The 21,638-nt window shown below is 42.6% G+C and overlaps 1 protein-coding gene across 1 annotated transcript in view; it reads right to left on the bottom strand.

Moving 5' to 3' along the window:
* Nucleotides 1-18,364, bottom strand: part of caskin2 (CASK interacting protein 2) — a 57,021-nt gene extending 38,657 nt beyond the window's left edge. Inside the window, 2 exon segments of the mRNA XM_031842859.1 lie at nt 15,633-16,097; nt 18,299-18,364. Of these exon segments, the coding sequence (XP_031698719.1) occupies nt 15,633-15,726 (94 nt within the window). The 5' untranslated portion in view covers nt 15,727-16,097; nt 18,299-18,364.
* Between the last annotated feature and the right edge of the window lie 3,274 nt (nt 18,365-21,638).

The raw sequence follows: 21,638 nt of genomic DNA, 5'->3' as shown, positions 1-21,638 counted from the left end.
CCCCCCCCCCCCCCCCCCCCCCCCACTAAAAGTATTATGTTAAGCTAAAGTATTATGTTAAGCCGCAACAGTTAATCAATAAATCCATCGAAATAAAACTATTCTGATAATCAATTTACTGGTTTGGATATTTTACCAGCAGAAATGCCACGATTGCTGGTTCCAGCTGCCGAAATATGAGAATTTGCAGATTTTTCAGGCCGCATATAACACATACATAAATCACGTCTTCAGGAACTTGTTTGAATCCAGCAAGTTTGAATTGTTCTTTCATCTCAGCTACTATTGGCCACGTGTCATGCTCTCCAGAGACAAAGACAAGCATTCACACGTTACGGGAATATCCGAAAAGACGCCAACAGCAGAAACAGCTGATCAGTTAAATGTTTGCTTTGTGATTTATTTGGGTGTATGATATCAAGTCAGGACAGGATCAGAGTCGTCACTTTTATTAATTCAAACAACAACAAAAAGATAATCTTTTGTGTTTATTCCCCTTCTTAAAACCTGGTGAGACTTTCACACTTTGGAGACTTAAGGTTTTATCACTCCTCAGTCTTCTCTGAAGGAAGTACCGCCAAAAACTACAGCCAGAAGAACTCAGTGGAGTGAGAAGAAACCTGGCAACAGCTGACAGACAAAAGGAGTGACAAACGAGAAACCTCACTGGAGCGAGGGGAGTCTGATACAACGCAGCGCTCAACTGCAGGAGTTGGAGCAAAGATTGCGCAATCAACATCCGTTCAGTTACTGTGAAGGTTGATTCCCCTTAATCAAACCTCCAACCACTGCGTCTCAATCATCTGTGCATGCGTCTTGAGCAGGGGTCTCAAACTCAACTTACCTGGGGGCCGCTGAAGGTAGAGTCTGGGTGAGGCTGGGCCGCATCAAGTATTCCACAAAAAAGTACAACTGATCCAATCTTCATTAATAACAGTTCAGAACATGAACGGTTCTTCAGAACATGAATGGGTTCTTCAGAGCGTGAACGTGTTCTTCAGAGCGTGAACGGTTCTCCAGAACATGAACAGGTTCTTCAGAGCGTGAACGGTTCTCCAGAGCATGAACGAGTTCTTCAGAGCATGAACGGTTCTTCAGAGCATGAACGGGTTCTTCAGAACCTGGCAGCGCTTCCTCTCACACAGCTCAGCCACATTTGGCTTGAGGGAGGAAGCAGTTGAGACCCTCAGTATGGCTTGAAGATGCTCATCAGTAAGTTTGGACCTGTACTTTGACTTATTAAAGTTCATGGTTGAGAAGAGCTTTTCACACAGATATGTGCTCCCAAAAAGGCACATGGTCCGCTTGAACATCCTGGAAAGCTCAGGGAAGGTGGGGGCAATTCTCTCAAAAATTGTCCAAGCTTGTCTGCTATTCCACTCACCTCCCTGAACTTGGCTTTGAGTTCAGAATTGCACTGCAGGTCAATGAGCTCCATTTGAAGCACAGGAGGGGCATCTTGCACATCAAAGGAGAAGGGGTCAGCAAAAATTTGAAAAGTGGCTCTGTGTGTCTTGAAGTCTGCAAACCTGTGATCAAATTCCTCCTGTAGGTTTACAATGGCATCAGCATACTTCTCACCACTGAATGGTGTGCCCGCACCCATGAGTGCCTTGCATGTTGAGAAATGGCAGAAGTTTGTCTGAGAGAGCTGGGCTTTCCATAACAAGTTTTGTGGAGAATGCTCTAACGTTGTCATAGGCAGCACTGACAAGCTGCCCTTGGCTTGTAACTTCTTGTTCAGTACATTCAGCTCCTGTGTGATGTCAACAAGAAAAGCTAAGTCCATGAGCCATTTGGGATCACTTAGCACAGGAACAGCCATCCCATCCTTCTCCATGAAGGCTTTCACTTCTGCTCTCAACTCAAAGAACCTCTTCAAGGCGTTTCCCCTGCTGAGACAACGTACCTCGGTGAAGTAGAGGACATCCTCATATGCTGACTCTATTTCCTCCAAAAAGGCACGGAACTGCCAGTGCTTTAAGCCCCTGGATCTAATATGGTTGATGCATTTCACAACAACAGACATCACATTGTCAAACTTCAGGCATTTGCTGCAAAGGGCCTGCTGATGGATAATGCAGTGTATAGCAATGGCCTCCTCCACACCCTCCTCTTCCAGTTTTCTTTGAACAAGTGCCACCAGTCCATTTTTCCTCCCCGTCATTGATGGTGCTCCGTCGGTTGTTATTCCAGCAAACCTCTTCCATGTTAAACCGGCATCCACAATGGCATCACACAGCTGGCGGAATATCTCCTGAGCAGTGGTCTGGCCATGCATTGGAATCACTGTGAGCAACTCCTCCATCACTTCAAAACTGTCATCAACTCTGCGGACATACATTGCGAGCTGCGCAGTGTCAGTGATGTCTGTGCTCTCATCAATAGCAACTGAGAATGCACAGAAATGTTTGGCTTTCTCCCGCAGTTGATCATATATGTTACCCGACAGGTCAGAAATGCGCTCTGCCACTGTGTTGGCTAAAAGGCTGATGTTGCTAAACTGACTCTTTTTTCCCGGACAGACTATACTTGCAGCCTGTAACATGCAAATTTTTATGAACTGGCCTTCTTTGAATGGCTTTCCCGCCTTGGCGATCATCTCACCACGTAGCTCGCATCGACTGCCGCGTCACTCGCTTTGCTCGCTTTCTTAAAAAAAAATCTTGTCGCCTCAGTAAACATGTTTTAAGATCATCGAACCGGGCCTCTCTCTCATCTCCCTGGTATTTTGGATACTCCTCGGCATGTCTCTTCGAGTAATGACGTTTGAGGTTGTACTCCTTATGTACCGCGACTTTCTCTGTGCATATAAGACACGTCGGAGTACCCCGGTGCTCGACAAAAAAATATTCCGTCTCCCACTTTTCCTGGAATTGTCTGTGCTCTTCGCCAACTTTTCTCTTCACGGCAGGTTTTGAGAAAGACATGACTGGGACTGGGTGAGATATATTTTCCTTCCACTTGGTGTCACTCCTGAATCACGTTTCAACCAAGTGACGAGTTTTGCTAATTCACGTTGTAAATATAAAACGCCCACAACGACTCGCGCAACAACTCGGCAAAAAGGTGCGCGTGAGAAAAAGGCGCGGGCCGCATTAACATTACACTTTTATGTTAGGTAGGGGGCCGCACAATATCGGCTCGCGGGCCGCGAGTTTGAGACCCCTGGCCTTGAGGATATATTTTGTGTGCATGTGCGCTAACCATTCGGCCACGGGGAATTTAATCAGCAAAGGGGTTGCCATGTAACATTTAACGCATCAACTAATCCTGACAAATGCAAAAAAAACTGCTAAAACGAGTGAGAAAACAGTTGTTTTTTGCAATTAAGGAAGTTTTAGCGTTTTATATTTTTGTGCAATAAATCACACGTCAATATATTTCTTTTTTTACACAGTACTTTAACACAGAACGCAAATATTAAGCTGTACAACAACACAGAGTATCCTAGGTCTGAACATAGAGGGCAAACTATGATTACTCCTTCCAACTTTGACAAAAGGCAGCGCATACCAGATCCACTTCTTTCGGTTTTACCTTTCAACATAAAGCTTAACTGCTTTTTGCTAAAAGGAAGCACAATAAAATAGTTTCGGCTATACAAATATTTACCTCAGGCAGACTGCGAGACGCACCCCTGGGTCAATAGCATCCCGGCAAATCTATTCGAAACTTTGATTCAAAAAATGTTGGAACTGTTGCAAAGTCTTAATGCGAAATATTAGCAGCCCAGTATTTCACATTTTCGTGTCGTTTATTGATCAGTCCCCAGGTGTGCAAAGCCCTTGAGTTTCATGTATAAAATCGTTGAAATTGAACCTGAATTTCCCGACTCTCAAACCCAACACAAGCCCCCTGAGCTACAGGCCATTCACATATGTGCTGTGAATTAGCGACTAATACTATTATTGCCATAATAACAATATGGGACCAATTCCACCCTCAAAGTAGCAGCTCCAGAGCATTGTAGTGAGAGCACTCATAATATGAGAGAAAAAAGCAGTTTTGATAACAACTGATATATAACTTACATGGGCGACTGTGACTAAGTGGAGAGCAGGGCCGTCCTTCAATCAGAGGATCGGCGGTTCGATCCCCGGCTCCGGTGTAGAAATGTGATAGAATCTGAATTGTAAGTCGCTTTGGATAAAAGCATCTGCTAAATGACTGTAATGTAATGTAACATCACTGGTTTAAGGTGAGACCGTTTTGATCACTTTGAAACATGTATCTTAGATAGATGTTATTGGCCCTTATATGGTCACATTGTGTTTTTTATGTCTCTAATTCTGCCCCTGTTCAGCACTTTGTGACTTATGTCTGTAAAAAGCACTTTATAAATAAATCTTACTTACTTACTTACTTACTTAAAAAGCTGCTTTGATTTGCGGGGAAGCCAGATGATGAAAACAAATTGCAAAAAAAGAGTTGCACTGACAACTTGAGCACATCGGTGAAGCAATCTCTGACTCCACTTGCTCCTCCCACATCACAGGTTTGCACAAACACAGATATGTTGGCCTGAATTACATCCAAGACACTATTATCCAGACACTTCTCATTACAATCTCATTGTTGTACAAGGTAGTCTCAGGCGCAGTAGCATATTAAGCGACTAAAAAGCCGGGAAGATGTGAACTGCCGCCACAGACAGTGATTTCTATTTGCCTCCGATTCGGAGACCGGGAAGAATTAAAACAGTGCAACAAAGTAGAAGATCAAAGCCACAACAGCAACCTCTCCCGCTGATTCTCATTACTGATGCAGCCCAATCCCCATTCGGGAGACGCGTTCCTCACCCATACACACATACAGTCACAATCACATTTCCCATGTCTGGACAAGCACAAAAGCAAATCTACCAACTCCGCCAACAGGTATGTATTTTTTTTTCTTCCAGACTACAAACACATGAACACAGTTGCAGGGCGTGTAGAGGCAGAGCAGAACACCAGAGCCACCGTGGCTCACACTCTGAAGGCTACAGTGGTGCACCTGCCTGAGTGACGGCTTGTTTTTTTTAGTAACGGGAGAAAAGATGAGCTTGATGAGGATGAGCGCCAGACTTAACAATGTGCAGCCTGGAGCTAGTAATCAAAGGCTAGTTATGCTAGATTAAATGACGGTGTCTGCTGCAACCCCCCCCCACACACACACACACACACACACACACACACACACCACTTAATTCCTTTGGTAAATTCCTAAGCAATCCTACACAAGCTACCCCATCTGTCAGGGGAGGAAAGGGCTCAGGATTAATGTGTGTGCGCATCTGATACGGTGCAGGAGGAGGTGAACTCCAAAGACGTTCACACACTTCTTGGCCACTCCCCAAATGTCTGGCTAATCAAGTAAAAGAGTGATTAGCCTAGTTTAGTCGGCTGGCTAATAGGCTAACTACAACATCCTGCTGCTGCAGACTCGAAACAAGACTCTAAATTTAGGTAAGACAATGGTTGAAAGGTGGATGGAACATGTGCCGTATCCGGAGAGACAACACACGGGCTTCCAGTCACTCGGGCTCACACACCGATACACTGGTGCACAAACACACCTCTTCTTACATGCTCTTAAATCTAGCAGACTTCTAATCTGACACTAGTCCAGATAGGTCGTCCCTAATTCAAGGAACAGGGATGAAGGAAGCAGGAGGCCAAGATAATGGATTGGTGGTGTGTGTGTGTGTGTGTGTGTTGTTGTTGAAGAAACTGAAAGTTCAACACTTTAGAAAATATGCTAGTTCAATTTGTTTTCCTTGTTTCTCACGAGATGAGGAGAATATCAATCTTGGCCGTAGAGTACGGAGCTGGAACCGGGACGTGGTTAGCCTAGTGTTGGGAATAACATAGCCTCAAAAAGGGGGCACCATTATGTTGGGAATAACATAGCCTGACATGGGTTATCAGCAATATGTTGGGAACGTAAAGGAGCGTGTTTGGGTTATCAGCATCTAAGAAACTAAATTCTTGACATCAACAGAATTATTAATGTCAGTAACAATTATTAATGATTATTAATAATAACGGGGCACCACCCTGCGAACAGGGACCAATAACTAAACGATAAACTAAGTCTCATAATTAATGTTCACTCACAATGTCAATAGTCTGAGTACTATTACACATTCAGAGTGAAAGTGAAGGTTCAAGTTCGAGCACAGACCACATATACAGCTATCATCACAATACATGCACAAAGTAATCACAGACAGCTGCTCTTTAAAATATAACAGTTTATTACGTTCTAATACTAATGATCTAGTCAACTAATATCTAAACTAACAACAACTATACATTCATGAGCACGCTATCTAAAATCAACAGACTATTGAAAAGAGGAGGGGGGAGTGTGTGTGTGTGTGTGTATGTGTGCGAAAGGGGGAGGAGCGAGGGAACAGCTCAGCGACGTATGACGTAGTTGGGACGTGGTGACGTCTCTCATGTGCGAGACTCAAAATGGCGGATAGCCAACAGGAGACCCGGCGTCTAGTGCCGGTAGCCGTTTAGCACGTAGCTAGATTAGCTCAAAGCTATATGTGTGTGTGTGTGGATTGGTAAAAGAGAAGGGAAAGGAACAAAACAAAATGAAATAAAACAAAAGACTAAGATCCTCTGCGCCGTGCGGGAGTACGGAAGATTGCTCTCTCAGCCAGGGGAGCAAGAACCGCGACTCTTTGTGTCAGCCGGCGGTTCTGACCTCCTGAACTGATGAGAAGCAACTTCGACCTCACTAGGCGGCTAGCTCAACACAGATCACGGTAGCATGAAATACACTAGCTTCTCCACAACCCCAACGATCTCAGCGACCGTTAGTGTCGGCGATTATTAAGCATACACCATGTTATAAAAATGAACAGTACTTTAAGCACACGAACAAGATAAAATAAACAAAAATGAACTCTCTCTAACTCTGCCCAGACTCTATTTCGCCTTACGGTACGATGCAATCGTGGTGATTGAGGGGGGTTCTTCTGAGGGGTTCTTCTGAGCTTCGTTGGGCCCAGGCAGCGCGGCTGCGGGCCGCGGGAGGTGTTGTCTCGGTGGGAGAGAATCGCTTCGTCTGGATAAGGGGCGTTCGCATCCTTATGACCGGAGCAAACGAGGCGCTTGGTGGAGAGTGGAAGTTCTCTCTCTCTGTCTGAAGAACTCTTGCTTCTTCACTTCTGCAGGAGCAAAAAGTGGTTCGCTTCGTGGATACGAACAAAGATAAAATAGACAGTTTGGTGAATTCGGCCAGCGAATATAAACTGTTAAACCTAGGTTTTGGTTAAAAGGGGGAAACAACGTTGGTGTGCTCCCTAGCTCGACGGAGGTCGAAGGGAAAAAGCATTGAGGTGGGGGTTGCAGGTAGTTTTGTAGAACAGTGGCTGAACCACAGGGGTCCTGGGGTGTCTTGGCCCTCGGCCAATTAGATTGCAGCGGTGCTTTCAGGTAATGTGAATTTCTTCAGAGCTGGGGGTTTGGTGCTCAAACAACAATCAGGATGAAACCTTTGCTTGCAAAAGGGAAGGCCTGACTCTCTTTGTTCCACAGCACATGTCGAAGCCATATAGTCAGATCCCAACACTAGCTTAGCATTAAAACTAGAAGCAGAGTAAACCAGCTAGCCTGGCTGTGTCTTTAGTGAAAAACACCTCTAAAGCTCACTAATTAACACGTTGTATCTTGTACAATGACAAACAATGAAACTATTTGTTATTGTGTACTATTTGTACACAATGACAAACGGTTAGTTTTTTTATATTGACATGTCATCACCTGTCACCTGTCACATGTGTATAGACTACTTTAAAAAACATCCAGTAATTACGGCGCAACAACTCCTGAGAGAAATATCTGGTTCTGAAAACAGTTATAATTGTAAAAAATATCCATTATAGATGCTTTAAAGACACAATTAAATAGCATCTCTACTTCCTGTTCAAACAGGTTGTCTTGAGGGTCACAACACAGTCAGAGGAGATTACCTACTGAATGTAAAAACCTTCATCCAAGTAGAATATTATAACTCGGAACTTCAAATCTTGTAAACATGTAATTTAATCACGACATAACTTAAATATAATCAGAAAAACAGAACAACAGGTCTGGTGTGGTCATTAGTATATAAAGAATAGATATGAATCTCACTGATCTCCAGTCAGTTAAAGAAACAAATCACACAAACTAAAGTGCAGAAATATCAAAAAGGACTAATCTCAACACGTGACTATGGCTCTTCCTAGGGCTGCACGATTATGACCAAAATGATAATCACCATAATTTTGATCAATATTGAGATCTTTGAGAGAAGTTCTTATCAAGATTATTCATTGATGTTAGGGACGAAATATTTGTAATGCACTTTCCCAATTAAATAAACAGAGCAGAAGTATATTACTCTACTACTCTGCCCAAGAATTCAGGAGAGCTTTTCATAGGCTGCCCCGGCCGGGTGCACGCTCAGTGGCATGAAAGCTCCCCAAAAGTGAAGCCGAAACATCTCAATCTCCTCCTGTTGGCTGGCTGTTAGTTCAGGAAGCGCTTGATTTGATATGCAGCGAGCTTTCTGTGAGCCGAGCACACATTCTAAATACCTTAAAGCAGCTACACTACTTTTCCATCTATGTAATCTATAGACTTGTGGATTGCACTTAAACCTGGCAATGGCCCTTTTCACACAGTTGAAGCGCTAGCATCAAAGTTTGCGCATGTCATTTTAAGAGTTGATTTCTTCATCTACTCTCATTCGTGTCATGTGGAGCCAGGCGGCAACCTGTGGGTGTGTAAAGTTAAGTTGATGCAGAAGTACTTTAAACTTGCATTCTTTCTAAAGGCCGTCAGGGGGCGACTCCTCTGGTTGTATAGAAGTCTATGAGAAAATGACTCTACTTCTCTCTTGATTTATTACCTCAGAAAACATTGTAAACATGAGTTTATGGTCTCAATCTCTAGTTTCAAGTCTTCTTCAACACAGCATGATGTTCATTTCGTAAATTATGGTCCATTTAGAGTCAATGGACCATAAAGAGGAGTATGCTTTAGGGCGGGGCTACCTTGTGATTGTCTCTACCACGGTGTTGTCCCGTCTAGGAGTTGTCTGTGCTTTCGTCTTAGAACTTTAACCCTTTCACTGAGTGTTTTCAGTTTATGAAAGTTATTGTAACCATGTTGGTCCTCTACAAATGTCCTATCCAGCGCTCGGTTGTACTTAACTCCACCCTCTCGTCTCACTTCTAGTAGCAAAAGAACTGCTCCTCTGGTTGGTTACATTGAATAGCTTTAAAAGAAAGTAAATAAATTGTATTGCAGCTTGTGCACTTTGAAGATGTTGTTGTCTATGCCTTTTAGTGCATGACAACAGGTCTACAATTTTTCATTTCACCGTGTCTTTGAGGAGACAGACTATCACAAAAATACATGTTAAAGTATAATGATTTGATGACGAATGACCGGAAGAGCCTGAAATGAGACTTAACAGTACTGGGATAGTTCAGAGAAATGCTGACAGTGAACAGGCCTAAGTTTGCTGAAGAAACTTAGAAAGTTTAACATATTGTAGAAAGGCCATTAATGATTAATCAAGAAGAATGCACTACCAATGCCGATTGTGAATTTCTGCTTTTGAAGTATGAACAGAATTCTTGAGCAAGTTCCCAATGGGAACCCTCTATTCAAAGCAATGAGTTTCACTGTAGTTGAAGATAATCTGAAGATTTCAGATCGCTCTTCTTGAGAGGAGGAACCAGCTGTCTCATAACAAAAAGTTATCATAATGAATCTCCGAAAAGTTCCTGTGCACATGGCAAACATTACTCTATCCCAACTATTACCCCGATACTCGATTGGCAGAAGAAAAAAAAAAGATTTGTGGAAGTAGTTTTTAAGCACTCCGTGTCAAACATTCTCTGGGTCCAGCTTCTCAAATGTGAGGAACTTCTAATTTTCTCCGTATACTATTGTAGATTGAATATCTTTTTATTGAACAATAAATATGAATGTTGAATGGCTGGTCCACCATTTTGCTCCCCAGAGGATGGATCATATTGACTTTGGTGATCCCCTGCCATCATCAGGTCAAACTTTCAGATCAATAATTTGGTTTATGACCACATATCTGCAAAACTAACAACATGAACCTCAGTGCCTAATGGTGGATGTATAAAGGCTCAATGCTATTCACGCACTCTTGGAAGGCAATACTTTGAGTTAAGTGCAGTACAGCAGGTGGTTCCAATTTGATATTGCATACTGATGATGGAAAACAATGACTATACTTAAAAAACAACTAAAAATCACAACATCCTTAAAGTGGTAGGGGTCAGTGCCCCTTCCCCCGTTTCCTACCCTCCTACTTCTGGTACACTTGCTCGGACCACACCCCACTTTGAGCTTGGCCTTCATTTTAATCTCAACTACACACCTATAAAGATTTGTGTTTGCGTCTTGCTGATAGTGACGCTATCACACTGACAATATCGGTACTCAAAACCGCTTCTGTAAGGGGCGCCCTGGTAGATCACCTGGTAGCGCTGGCCCCCCATGTAGGCCCAGTGCTTAGCAGGGGCCCGGGTTGATTCATATTTTTGTAGGTATAGCTATGAGCGGTGTATGAGAACAGCCCATCCCGCCCCTTTTCCTGTCTATCGTCTGCTGTAGGGGAAAAACATTTCTGTTGTAGTTCCTACTACAGTGGGTCACATTTGGCATTTTGCCAAAAGGTGGAAACAACACCTGTGTTGCTGTCACATTTGGTAACCAAATCTTATCAGTACTATACCCTACATACTTCATATTTGTAGTCCTCCAAAATCTGTGTGATTTAGTTGATCTGAGAGTTTTGCAATCCATTGTGCCTCGGGTGGTTGGTCGTAAAGGGTGTTTCAGTATCGAACACATCATTATGACAAATTATTCTCTTGCATTCACGAAGGACTCAGCCAATAACATCGTAACAGTGATGCAATTATGATGTGCTAATCACTGCTTTACGAATCGGCCTAAAGGAATTCAGTATGGCGCAACGCTGTTACCTGTGTGTTTGGTCTTGTGAAGGTCTGAGTCATCAATGTATTATGTACGGATCAAATAGCTGACACAATAGAGGTTCAAATATGATCTTTCTCCTTTTGTCGTGGCTGTTTGTCCATCTGTCTGTTGAGAATGACCCACGGGCCTTGTGTTTAGCATGAAAGAAGAGAGGGCTGGGCCGTTCTTCAAGATGAAAGCAAGCATGTGTTGCAACAAAAGACATTGTAATCATAAAGGCCTTTGAAAAACCTCTAGTCTCTCATGGTTCCCGTTCAGGGAGGGGCGAGAGACACCCACTTCAGTCCACTCCTAGTCCAGAGTTTGAGAGAGCAGTACAGATGACTTTACATGTCTAAATGTGACCCAACGGGAGGAGCCGGACAGAGACCGCGGCATTCTGGGTAACCGCTTTGTCCATCTACAATGAGCCCACGTGGTTTGTCAGCTTGCAACAGCTAAGCAAAAAAAAAAGAGGGAGGCTGTGGTAAGTCCACTTAAATTGTCTGAGCACCCAACGTGATGTCAGCAGATGGCTGATCGGAGAAGAAACCTCCGATCTCAGCTCCCTGTCCATCAGCCAGCCTCAGCTAATCCCCTCAGGACACTGCCCAAGCTTTACCGTTAGGTGGGGGGGGGGGGGGGAAAAAAGGTTTTTTTTTTTTGAGGGGGGTTCCATGTTCTCAGACTTGTCAGAAAACCCCTGATTTGAACAACTTAGCTGTTTTTTTTACAAATTATTTGCAGGAACTAAGGAGCCCCAGGAACTAAGCTCAGGAGTTAAAAGGCCCTTTTGAACATGCGTTTGCATAACCACTTCATTTGTAGAATTGTAAAGACATGGAAATGTAACGATAATGGATTAATAAGCAATGGCTTTGTATGACAAATTCAGAGAGCACAAGGTAAGAACTTCTGTCCAACCGTCAAAAACTCCAAGACATGTAAATTCCTAAAATATAAAACCTGGAAAATCAGCAAAGCTGTCATAAATTGACTTTTTATCCAGTTTTAAGACACATTTTGACGATATACTTTCTAGAACTTGGTAATTTTTAAATATAATTATTTGGATAAAGGATATTATGCATCGGATGTTCGGATCTCAAGTGATCAGCAAAAAAAAAAAAAAAAGCTGGGGCCAGCAGTGTCGGAGAAACACAGATGTTTAAAGTGTAAAGGCTCCCACTAACAGTAGCCTCAGAACTAGTGCTGAGCTGCATGTATTTTTTCTTATTGTTTCTTACTGTTGCTGCCAAACTGTGATATTTGACTGTATGTTAGAGAGGAGTGATGCAGGAGAAACTCTGAAGATCAATTGGTTTTGTGAAGAGTTCATGTCAGGCAGATTTGTTCACAAATATTTATCAACAAATGCTGGGGAAAAAGTCTACGTACAACATAATATTAACAGTTCTATTACTTTAAACACTCCAGTGTAAATCAGCAGACGTTACCTTCTACCGTAGCACAACTGAGGAGGCTCTCCGATCAATAGATTACAGAACATGCTGCAATAAATGTATCAGAGTATCAATTATCGGAGTATTCAATTATTCCCCAAATAAGTAGAAATTAAAAAAAAGGCAGAACTACCTCACCTCTCCCACACCACACTGTGAGAAATATTTTAAGCCATCTGAGATTCTGGACAAATAAACAAAAGGAAGGAACAGGAAGCAGCTCGCAGCACAAACCAGACACATGTTGCTCCATTTCCTCTGCTCTGAATAAATACTGTACGATCGATTCGCCCCAATGGTGTTGCTATATGTGAGGTCCTGTTGTGTGTGGTATTATGTCACTTTCACACTCCAACAACCCACACCATGAGCGCACACGCACACGCACACACACACACACACACACACACAGTGTTTTTGTCCGTCCACCACAGGCTTGGTCACTCCTTGACCAAGCCCCCCCCCCTCCAGCTACAGAGTTCAATCCATGTTGAGGTGCCTCCCTCCTCCATCTGCACCCAGCCCCGGCCCCAGGCTTAGTCTGGAGGTTTGGGAATGTCCAGCATGTCAGCCTGACACCACCATAAAAGCTTAAAGAGCACCTGACCTCTCCCGAGGCTTTCACTTGTGTGGAAGTTGTGTTTGTTTTCAGAATGTCACTCAAGCTCTCAAGGAGGTCACAGGCCACATGCACACGCATTGTGTCACTTTTGTGTTCCAAACATATAAATCCCAAATAGAGTACACACCACTTGAGACTGTACTGCTTGCTCTACCTTACTATAGAAATGTGTTAGAACAAACAACACACTGAACGTTTTGCTGTTCTTAGAGTCTTACGGATTGTGGTCATGAACTGTTAAGTTTGTCCTGTGGGTCAGGAGGGGGACTGGGATTAATACAATTAAAAGGATATATCCAACAGAGAGCATGAAAGTCTTCAGTTAACTTTCAATTAGATTAGCAAATATCTTGCTTTCAAAGTGCAATAAGAATACTCGATGGGTTCGTCCTCAGTGGAGAATGAATGTGTGAAGTATAATTCATCATTTTGAAATGTTGTTAGTGGTAGTTGGTCAGATAGATAGTTGGGTGAGAGTAAGAGTCATGGGAGCCCCAAAAGCACCAAAATTCTTTATCTGGGGACCATGAAAATCATGATCCAAAGTAAATCAATCGTCAAGATAACACTGTTGCTTTTGGGACAAAGTGTGAAACAAAAACACGGTCAAACTCGTATGTTTATATCCACACGGAATTCTCTCATCAGCTACTGGATGGATGACAGGCATGCATGTGACCCTGACCCACCCCCCCTGACTCTCCAGTTAGCACCACCAGCAGGAAAACTTTCACTTCATGCCACACTGTTTTTGGTGTTAAAAATAATGACTATTCACTATTCACACCAGCCTCAGAATGACTATTTTTGCATTAGTAAGTGTAAAAATAATTTGTATTCAATTATACTTGGAGTTAATGAGAACCATTCAAGGGTCAGAGGTCAAATAAATAAGTAACTCAAATACATTTCATACAAGCCTATTTTTGGAGTGGCTTTCAAAGCAGGTCACTACTAACCAATCAATCAGCCCGTATTGACAACGCCGATCCGTAAATGTGAGACAGCGGAGGTCGTGTGCAGAGCCCTCACCGCCAGCTGCAGCATCTGCCGCTCCGCTGTCGGACACCGCAGGCCGAGACTGAAGTGACAAACGACTGCGCCACTGACAGAGTTCGGCGAGGGTTCCTCGAGGATCAGCGGTGTTGAAAGCAGTGTGGGAGTCGGTATGACGGAGGGAGATTAAGAGATACACGGGCACACGACATCTTCTGTCCGTCAGATTTGAGCCAAAATCATTGTATGATGCTGTCGGTGTGCAGGTGCTATACAAAGGTGGAGCCGTGAAGGCATTAAGTACACAGCTCGGCTGTTTTCCGTCACGCCATGTGGTCAGCTGCTGTGTTTGCCTGGTGAAGGTCCAACTTTTAACGAGCACAAGAAAGTCAACGAAGCATGCGAACACATTGCTTCACTTAACACAGGGACACATGTTTTGTCTATGGAGGACAAAAATGACTTAATCATCAATAATAAATATGGCAGTAAATTAATAGAAGAATTAATATACAAATGCATGCTGAAATGAATACAGTAATTAATCTGGTTCTTTGCTTATGAAAATTAAGCCTTTGAGGTTTATTATTATTATTTTTCACTTGCTTTTGTTCTTTCATTTGATTAAAGTATCTATTTTTGCATATATTTAAGCATTTATCTGTTAATTTACTTACTTAATGTTATTTACAGCTGGGTATTTGTATCACTACCGAGCTGCTCTTCCAAAACAGATGGCCGTGCCTTGCTCAAGGGCACCTCGATGGTAGCTTAAAAACATTACTCATTCACTTTACCCCGACGCATTTTCCCCAGCCAGTTTGACAGCCGTTGTTTTTTTTAAACAAACAGAAGCACACAGCCGTACAAAAGCAGATAATATTACTTTTAAATATTCTCTGCCAAGCGGCGCTCGCCGTGTGTGTAGCGTTCAAAGTGTGTAACAGGCTTTCTCCTGACAGCCACAGCTTTGTTCCCGGAGCTTGTCACTGAGCAGCCAGCCACGCTGATGAAAGCCCAGAAAAAAAAAAAAAAAAAAACAGATAACGCCACAAAGAGAGACTTCAACTTCACAGCCCGCGTGGCCTCAACTTTCCCCCAGGCCTGGATCAGGCAGAACCCTGTCGTTTGCAACAATGTTACTGTAAAGAGCTCGCTTGACATCCGACTCGGAATCTACGCAGATAAGGACGTCTGCAGAGCAAAGGAAAGGCCGCTATAACCCACGCAACGAGACGCGTGAGCTGCAGGGGTCTGCGTTCAGGAGATTAGCTTGTGTTGCGCCGCAGTTTGATTCCACTTAGCTCCAAACTGTCCCTTACCTCACTCCTGGAGGGGGGGGGGGGGTGTTATGTGGTCGACAGCTGAACCCGATATTGTGGTTGTTGCAAAGAAACTTGCCCTCAGTTGAGAAGTGACGTCCCCCTCTGCTATCCAAGTTCCATTTCACCATGGAAACAAGTACACTCCCAGATAAATCACTTAGTAGTCACACACACAACCATGTACCCCCCTCACCTCTGGTAGCTCCATACTCACTGGTTTTGTTGCACTTGACTTTGGAGAGAAGCTTGTGCACCAGCAGAAGATCTCCAGTCTTCACCGCCACCAGCAGATCCTGTTCTTTCCCCATGATTACAGGCCGAACCACAGGCACACTGTTTTCTTTTTTCTCTTTTCAATGCTCCGTCAGGCGAACGGTTTCAGCAAACATCTGTCAGCGAGTTAGCAGGTAGCTGCTGAATCCCGGCCATGAGGTGACGTTAGCGGCATCTAGAGTGAAGGAGCCTCGGGTGAACTGGTCCAGGAGATCCGTTTCATCTCATCGTTGGGGTTCGGGTCCATCGTCTCCTCTGGGTGCCGGCTGTTTGGCGGTGGTCTTGGATCTGGAGTCACAGCAGGACTAGTAGAGATTTAGTTGCCTGCAGGACCGAGTGTACGCTCATAATCCGTCTCTGTCGACCTGGAGGACGCAGCCGTCCAACCAGCCATTACACTGCAACGCTGGAAGACACAGAGAGAAATCACTTTGAGGCTACGATAATGTCAGAGATGCATTCCATGAAAAGAGGGGCCTCCTGGTCCCCATTTACACCTGGCTTCAACATGCGTCTTAAGTGATCGGATCTCATTTCCCTGCTTTAGACGCAAATAAACATCATTTCTGTTTTCAAAGACCAAAACTTTTCAGGTGTCGTAGACAAAGCCAGTTACATTCTAAAACATGAAGACATTGAAAAAAAATTATTTTGTTTGAGAAACTGGAACCAGCTATTTTATTTCAATGAAAAACAATCCATTTTCTGTTGATCGGCTAATCGTCGCAGCGCTGCTTGTGCCAGTTGCCCCATTCAATGCCTTAATAACAATCAACAAGACAAGAGTTTTTGATAGATGACTGAATCAGGATTAGGCACAAAAGAAAAAGGATACAACATGTGACTTTAACCTGACCCAACTTTTATCTGTTTTCTCAGATCCAGGAAGCCCGGTCCCTCAGAAGGCTGCAGCTTATCTGGTACTCTTCCCGTGAAGGAGTGAGGTCCCCGTCCATCAATAACATTCCTTTAAGGGACTTTAAGGAAGCATTACTTCAGACAAAACCGTGTCTGGTGTTCTGCCAGCTTACGTTTTTTGGAAAAACTTTCTGTCATTTATTCCCCAAGAAGGAAGTTGAGGCCAAGCTGACCGCTGCTTCAAAACAAAACCAATCAGCCTGAAGTTGAAACCACTTAAGTGAAGAAACAAAATAAACAGGAAAAATGTAGTTAAGTGTAAAAACAGTCCCCCTGTTCCTACTCTGAGGCAACATCAAACACACAGCCTCCAATTACAACATTAGAGTCCATTATGTGTGCAAGACCACAATTAGGACTAGGAATTTGTTCAGAAGCATTTTTAATCTCCTTGACATCCCAACAGTAAACAATATGTTTCAGCAGCCGGCTTTACAAGTCAAAAACACGATGGACGATCGCGCCTTGCTGCCTATTTAGGGCTGTTAGACGAATAGCTCCGTTATTCCTCCTCCTCTGCCAGGTGATCGTGCAGCAGTGGAGCCCAACAGCAGATGGCAAAGCATGTCTTTGCACTGACACACGATCTAAAACTAGCCGGGCACCTCGCCAGGCAGTAAAGGGCCGCAGAGCCCTCCGCTACCAGGAGCCACAATGTAAACAAGGAGTCCACAAATGGGCTTGTTAGCCTAAATGTCATCGCACACAGCAGTGGTTAGATGTTTGTCACATTGGGTGACATGTTCATGGAATCCTGAGGGATGGGTGTCGCATATGTAAGAAAGCCCATGATAAAGTCTCATGTTCTGTCTGAAAACATAATCAATAAAGTGAAAATGATTTAATAAGGAATCTCAATTTATTGTTATGGACATTTGTATTCTTAAAGATAGTATTTTAGGTATCCATTAAAAACGCTCAATAGTATGTTTTGGAGCACAAATATCCTTGTAACAAGTTCAAACCAAATTCCATTCCTAACTCTGACAGTTTAATCCCACCCTGCTTTCCAGTAAATGTAAACATCAATCATGACAAGTTTATAGACTTGTAATAAATCATTACTATTGTTTGTAAATTCGGCATGCATCAAATCCACCAATGTGTAGTAACACCTCAGTAACACCTCATGCTTTCTAACTGGTTCATCTTCATCATGAAAAGCACACAGAAAGCACCGAGTGTTGGTAACGAGGAGTGTTGCTAAAAGTTGCAATTAAAAAAAAAAAAAAAAAAGTTCTGTTTGGGGTATTTTGTATATGCCGAATTTACTAGAAAACTTGAATGCGTCGTTAAAAGTTATCAAAGATTAATGCTACATTTCTACTGTTAGCTTACAAGTCAACTAACAACAATTTCTAGTGTTTGACAGCTCCGGGTAGTTTCCCCTGAACTCTTCGGAATAACGATGAAGCTCAGCCGGTATCGCCCTTCTCTTCTGTTTGCACACATTCAAGAAGCTCCGTCCTCTGCTGCTCGTAAATCCACCGAACATGTAACATTTAGCCTCTCCTCGTTTGCTAACTTGTCACTCCCAACTGTCAAGGTGTTCCGACTCCCGGCTGCCACGCAAAGTCCAAAAACACAAGTATTTCCATCTGTCACGCGGGTTATCTGTATAAATTGAGGTCGGCTCAGTCAGCTTTTCCCCCCGAATAAACAGGTTTGTAAAGAGAGGAGCGTTCTCACCTGTTGTAGACAGCGTACCGCAGGTGGGAGGCAGACATTCACTGTGGACTTAATGAGGAAAGAGCGCCGGACAGCACGAGACGGAGGCGCGAGCGTCAAGTCAATATCATCGTGTACACGACTTCCGATAGTAACTTTCAAAGTAAAGCTTTTATTAATTATGGTTGTCCAATTGAATTATCTGTCTTTGTATTTGTTTGGAATTCCCCACCGGGTGTTCACAAGTTTTGTATATTTTGCCATAGATTTCTGAAACGCCCTGTGCAGCCAGCAACCTTTGAGTAGCTCTGCCTGCCACTTATTTATGGTTTTATTTTGAAGGCACAACTTCTGCTATTTTAACATATCATCTTAACTCCAACTAACTTTACACAGTTTGGGAGTGTTAAATATATGACTGGATACAGTTTGGTTGAGACCAGAGGTTTTCATTATTACAGACACTCCAATATTCACACAGGGTTGTTTAGCAGGGACTCAAATGTATATTTGTTGTTAAACTGAATGTACCTGTCTGGTGGGGGACAGCAGGAACAATGAAACTTGCTATTGTCTCGTAAATTATGTCTAATTCAGACCACTTCTAGCCAACATTATATGGCCATTAAACTGCTGCTTGTTTCCTGCATCAGCCCATGGATGTATGGAAAAGAAGTCCCATGAAGGACCCCTGGAGATTTCGAAGAAGACCCCGAGCGTAGTGTGGTGGCGACATCTGCTGGTCAAATACTGTTATTGACATTAGTCATAAAATTAAATATCAAATAAACTAAATATTAAAAAAAAGATCAACGCCAACCTCAGGGTGCAGTTTTTCTCTGAACTTTTCTTTGGGGATTAAACTGATACAGATTTTCTAATCTTCTTTCTTATGATCCAGGCTCACAGGGATTTTGCTAATTCTGACTCTTTTTTTCAACTTGTCAAGATCATACTGGTACCATAATATGAAGACTCGTAGTCTATAAATAGACCTATATCTCAACATGTTGTCAGGTCAAATATGCAGAAATGAATAAAGAGTAAAAAGAGTATGATAATGTTTGTACATTTCTATACATCCATCTCCATGAATATAGATTTAAAGTCAGACCCTCTACTTCTTTGCAGTCGTTATGAGACTTCTCTTGTTTGCTCATTTAATGTAATGCTTGCAATGAATACAAATTTTGAAATGTACTAAAAATGCACCAGTTTTAAACTTCTGCTCTCCGGTGTGATAAGATAATAAGTATATGTTTGGCTTCAAAGTGTAACGCCTGAGTTAAAAAATGTCTTAACGTTCACCACTGACTAGCATAGAGTGTCTAGAGTGTATGCTGAGGTGTCTTCTATGTTTTAACAGTGTCATTAAATAAACCAGGCTGTATTTGAACTTTGATTTTCAGCCTTTTTACCTCACAAAAAATAAACTTTGGAGGAAGGAACATTTTGAAGGACAAATTTGAAAAAGGATTGTTTTTGAGACGGAAATGCTAAAAACAAAAAACAATACAGCTTCTTTCTTTTTTTTGCCTGGAAGACATTCCCCTGGAGGATATTAAGTGTTTATAGCGCAAATCTCTTCGAGTAAGAAAGTTGATACTTGGGTTCATGGAGGAGCTTTTTGAATTTTTATTTTATTTACCAGCTCTTTCTATCATGTGCCCTTGTTTATGATGACATTCTGTCACTCTGCATTCCCTTCTGAACCCTGCAAGAGCAAAATATGAGCAGAAAACATTTTATTCCCAAGGTCAGCTGTGAAGATACAACACATGGAAATCACAGCCCTCACAATTCACGACACATTTAGTGGAACGCCACTACAGTCCTCAAGCAGTTTATCAATATAAAACAGTTGATTTTGTCTTTTGCAATGGCCTTATTTTTTTTAAATTTGTCTTATACTTCCCTTCCATGTGATTTTGTTTGCTCATGTAAAAACCACAAAGTGCAGGTGACCACTGAGGAGCAGCAGTGCAGTAAAACAATCCAAATACACACATCAGGACAAGAACAAGGATGGGAATAAATATAATAATGTTCCCCAATGGCTGTTTCCTTAGGCTAAAGTTGATTTTAGTATAATGGAGCTAAACAATGATTGAGTGGACAAACCAGTATATAAGGAATCATTTTTGTAGTTACTTACAGATAATTACTGACGGCTCAAACATCAAAATGTTCCCAAAATAACAAAAGTTAACACCCTGTAACTAACCTGGCTGCTCGGTGTAGCTTCAGATGACCTGTGGGACACGGCAAATGAGACATTGACAAGGTGTGCTTTCTAGATTTGAGGCATTCGGCCTTCACTGTGGCAATAGCTGACCAAAAAGTGTGGTTGGTGGAGGGGTGTCTGCTGAGGAATCCCTGTTAGCGGGATTCTTAGGTGATCACTACAGCTGCCCGTGTCGGATGAACCTTGACTGAAACATTGCTTTCCTAGCTTTGTTAAACAAAATGTCAAACACATGGATATGAATTGTTATTTATTATCAAAATAATAAATCGTACAGCAACTTAGTAAAAAAAAACATCCTCAAAGTGAACAGGAACTACAATTCAAGTGTAAAGACAAATAATGACAATACTGTATGATGCTGCTGACTCTGAGCAGATGACTGCAGTGTCATACCAGCACTCTCTGCCAATGGGAGATCCCCACTCTATTACTGTAGTCATTCCCTAACACATCACCTGTATAATGGGGAAAAAACCCAGAAAGACTGAATATATAATGTAGAATTTAAAAGTGCTATATGATTTTAAGTTGTTTATCCAGTTACTTGCCAGTCTTGAAATTAGATATGTCCATTAAAGTCAAATTTTCAAGTTTCAGCTCGTTGTTTTTGCTCTCCGGCTCACAACTATTCAGTGAAAAAACTGTAAGAAGCTGTAAAAAGCCAGTGTACACTACCTGCTCAGCAGCAAACAGCAGACAGACACAGATAGAGACTGCCTGGTGAACACAGTGGAGCATTTAGCAGCTAAAGAGCCAGATATTTCCCTCAGGAGTGGGTGGAAACCAAAAATGAAGCTATCTGACTTCCATTTCCAAAGAAATAGAGCTCAGCATTTCACCTACTGGGTCAATACAATCTAGATTTAGAGCAATAGATTCTAAGAAATTGTATTTTTAAAAAGCCAACAACATGGCAAGAATAAGCTAAATTTGACAAAACTGCTGAAACTCAGAGAGCCGTTGAAACTGAAACTGATAATCATGTGTTGTGTCGGGTGATATTTAAGGTTAACCATCATTTGTGGCACTAACCGGGGACTGTACGGTCCGTGTACGTTGTGCTATTTAGTTTATTGGCTCGGGTCCGTGGTAAGGGGCAAATAATCAAACCAA

The sequence above is a fragment of the Anarrhichthys ocellatus genome, unplaced genomic scaffold (assembly GCF_004355925.1).
Source record: "Anarrhichthys ocellatus isolate YVR2014 unplaced genomic scaffold, GSC_Weel_1.0 scaffold4, whole genome shotgun sequence".
In the NCBI taxonomy this organism is placed as follows: domain Eukaryota; kingdom Metazoa; phylum Chordata; class Actinopteri; order Perciformes; family Anarhichadidae; genus Anarrhichthys; species Anarrhichthys ocellatus.
This window is presented reverse-complemented; position numbering and strand designations above follow the sequence as displayed.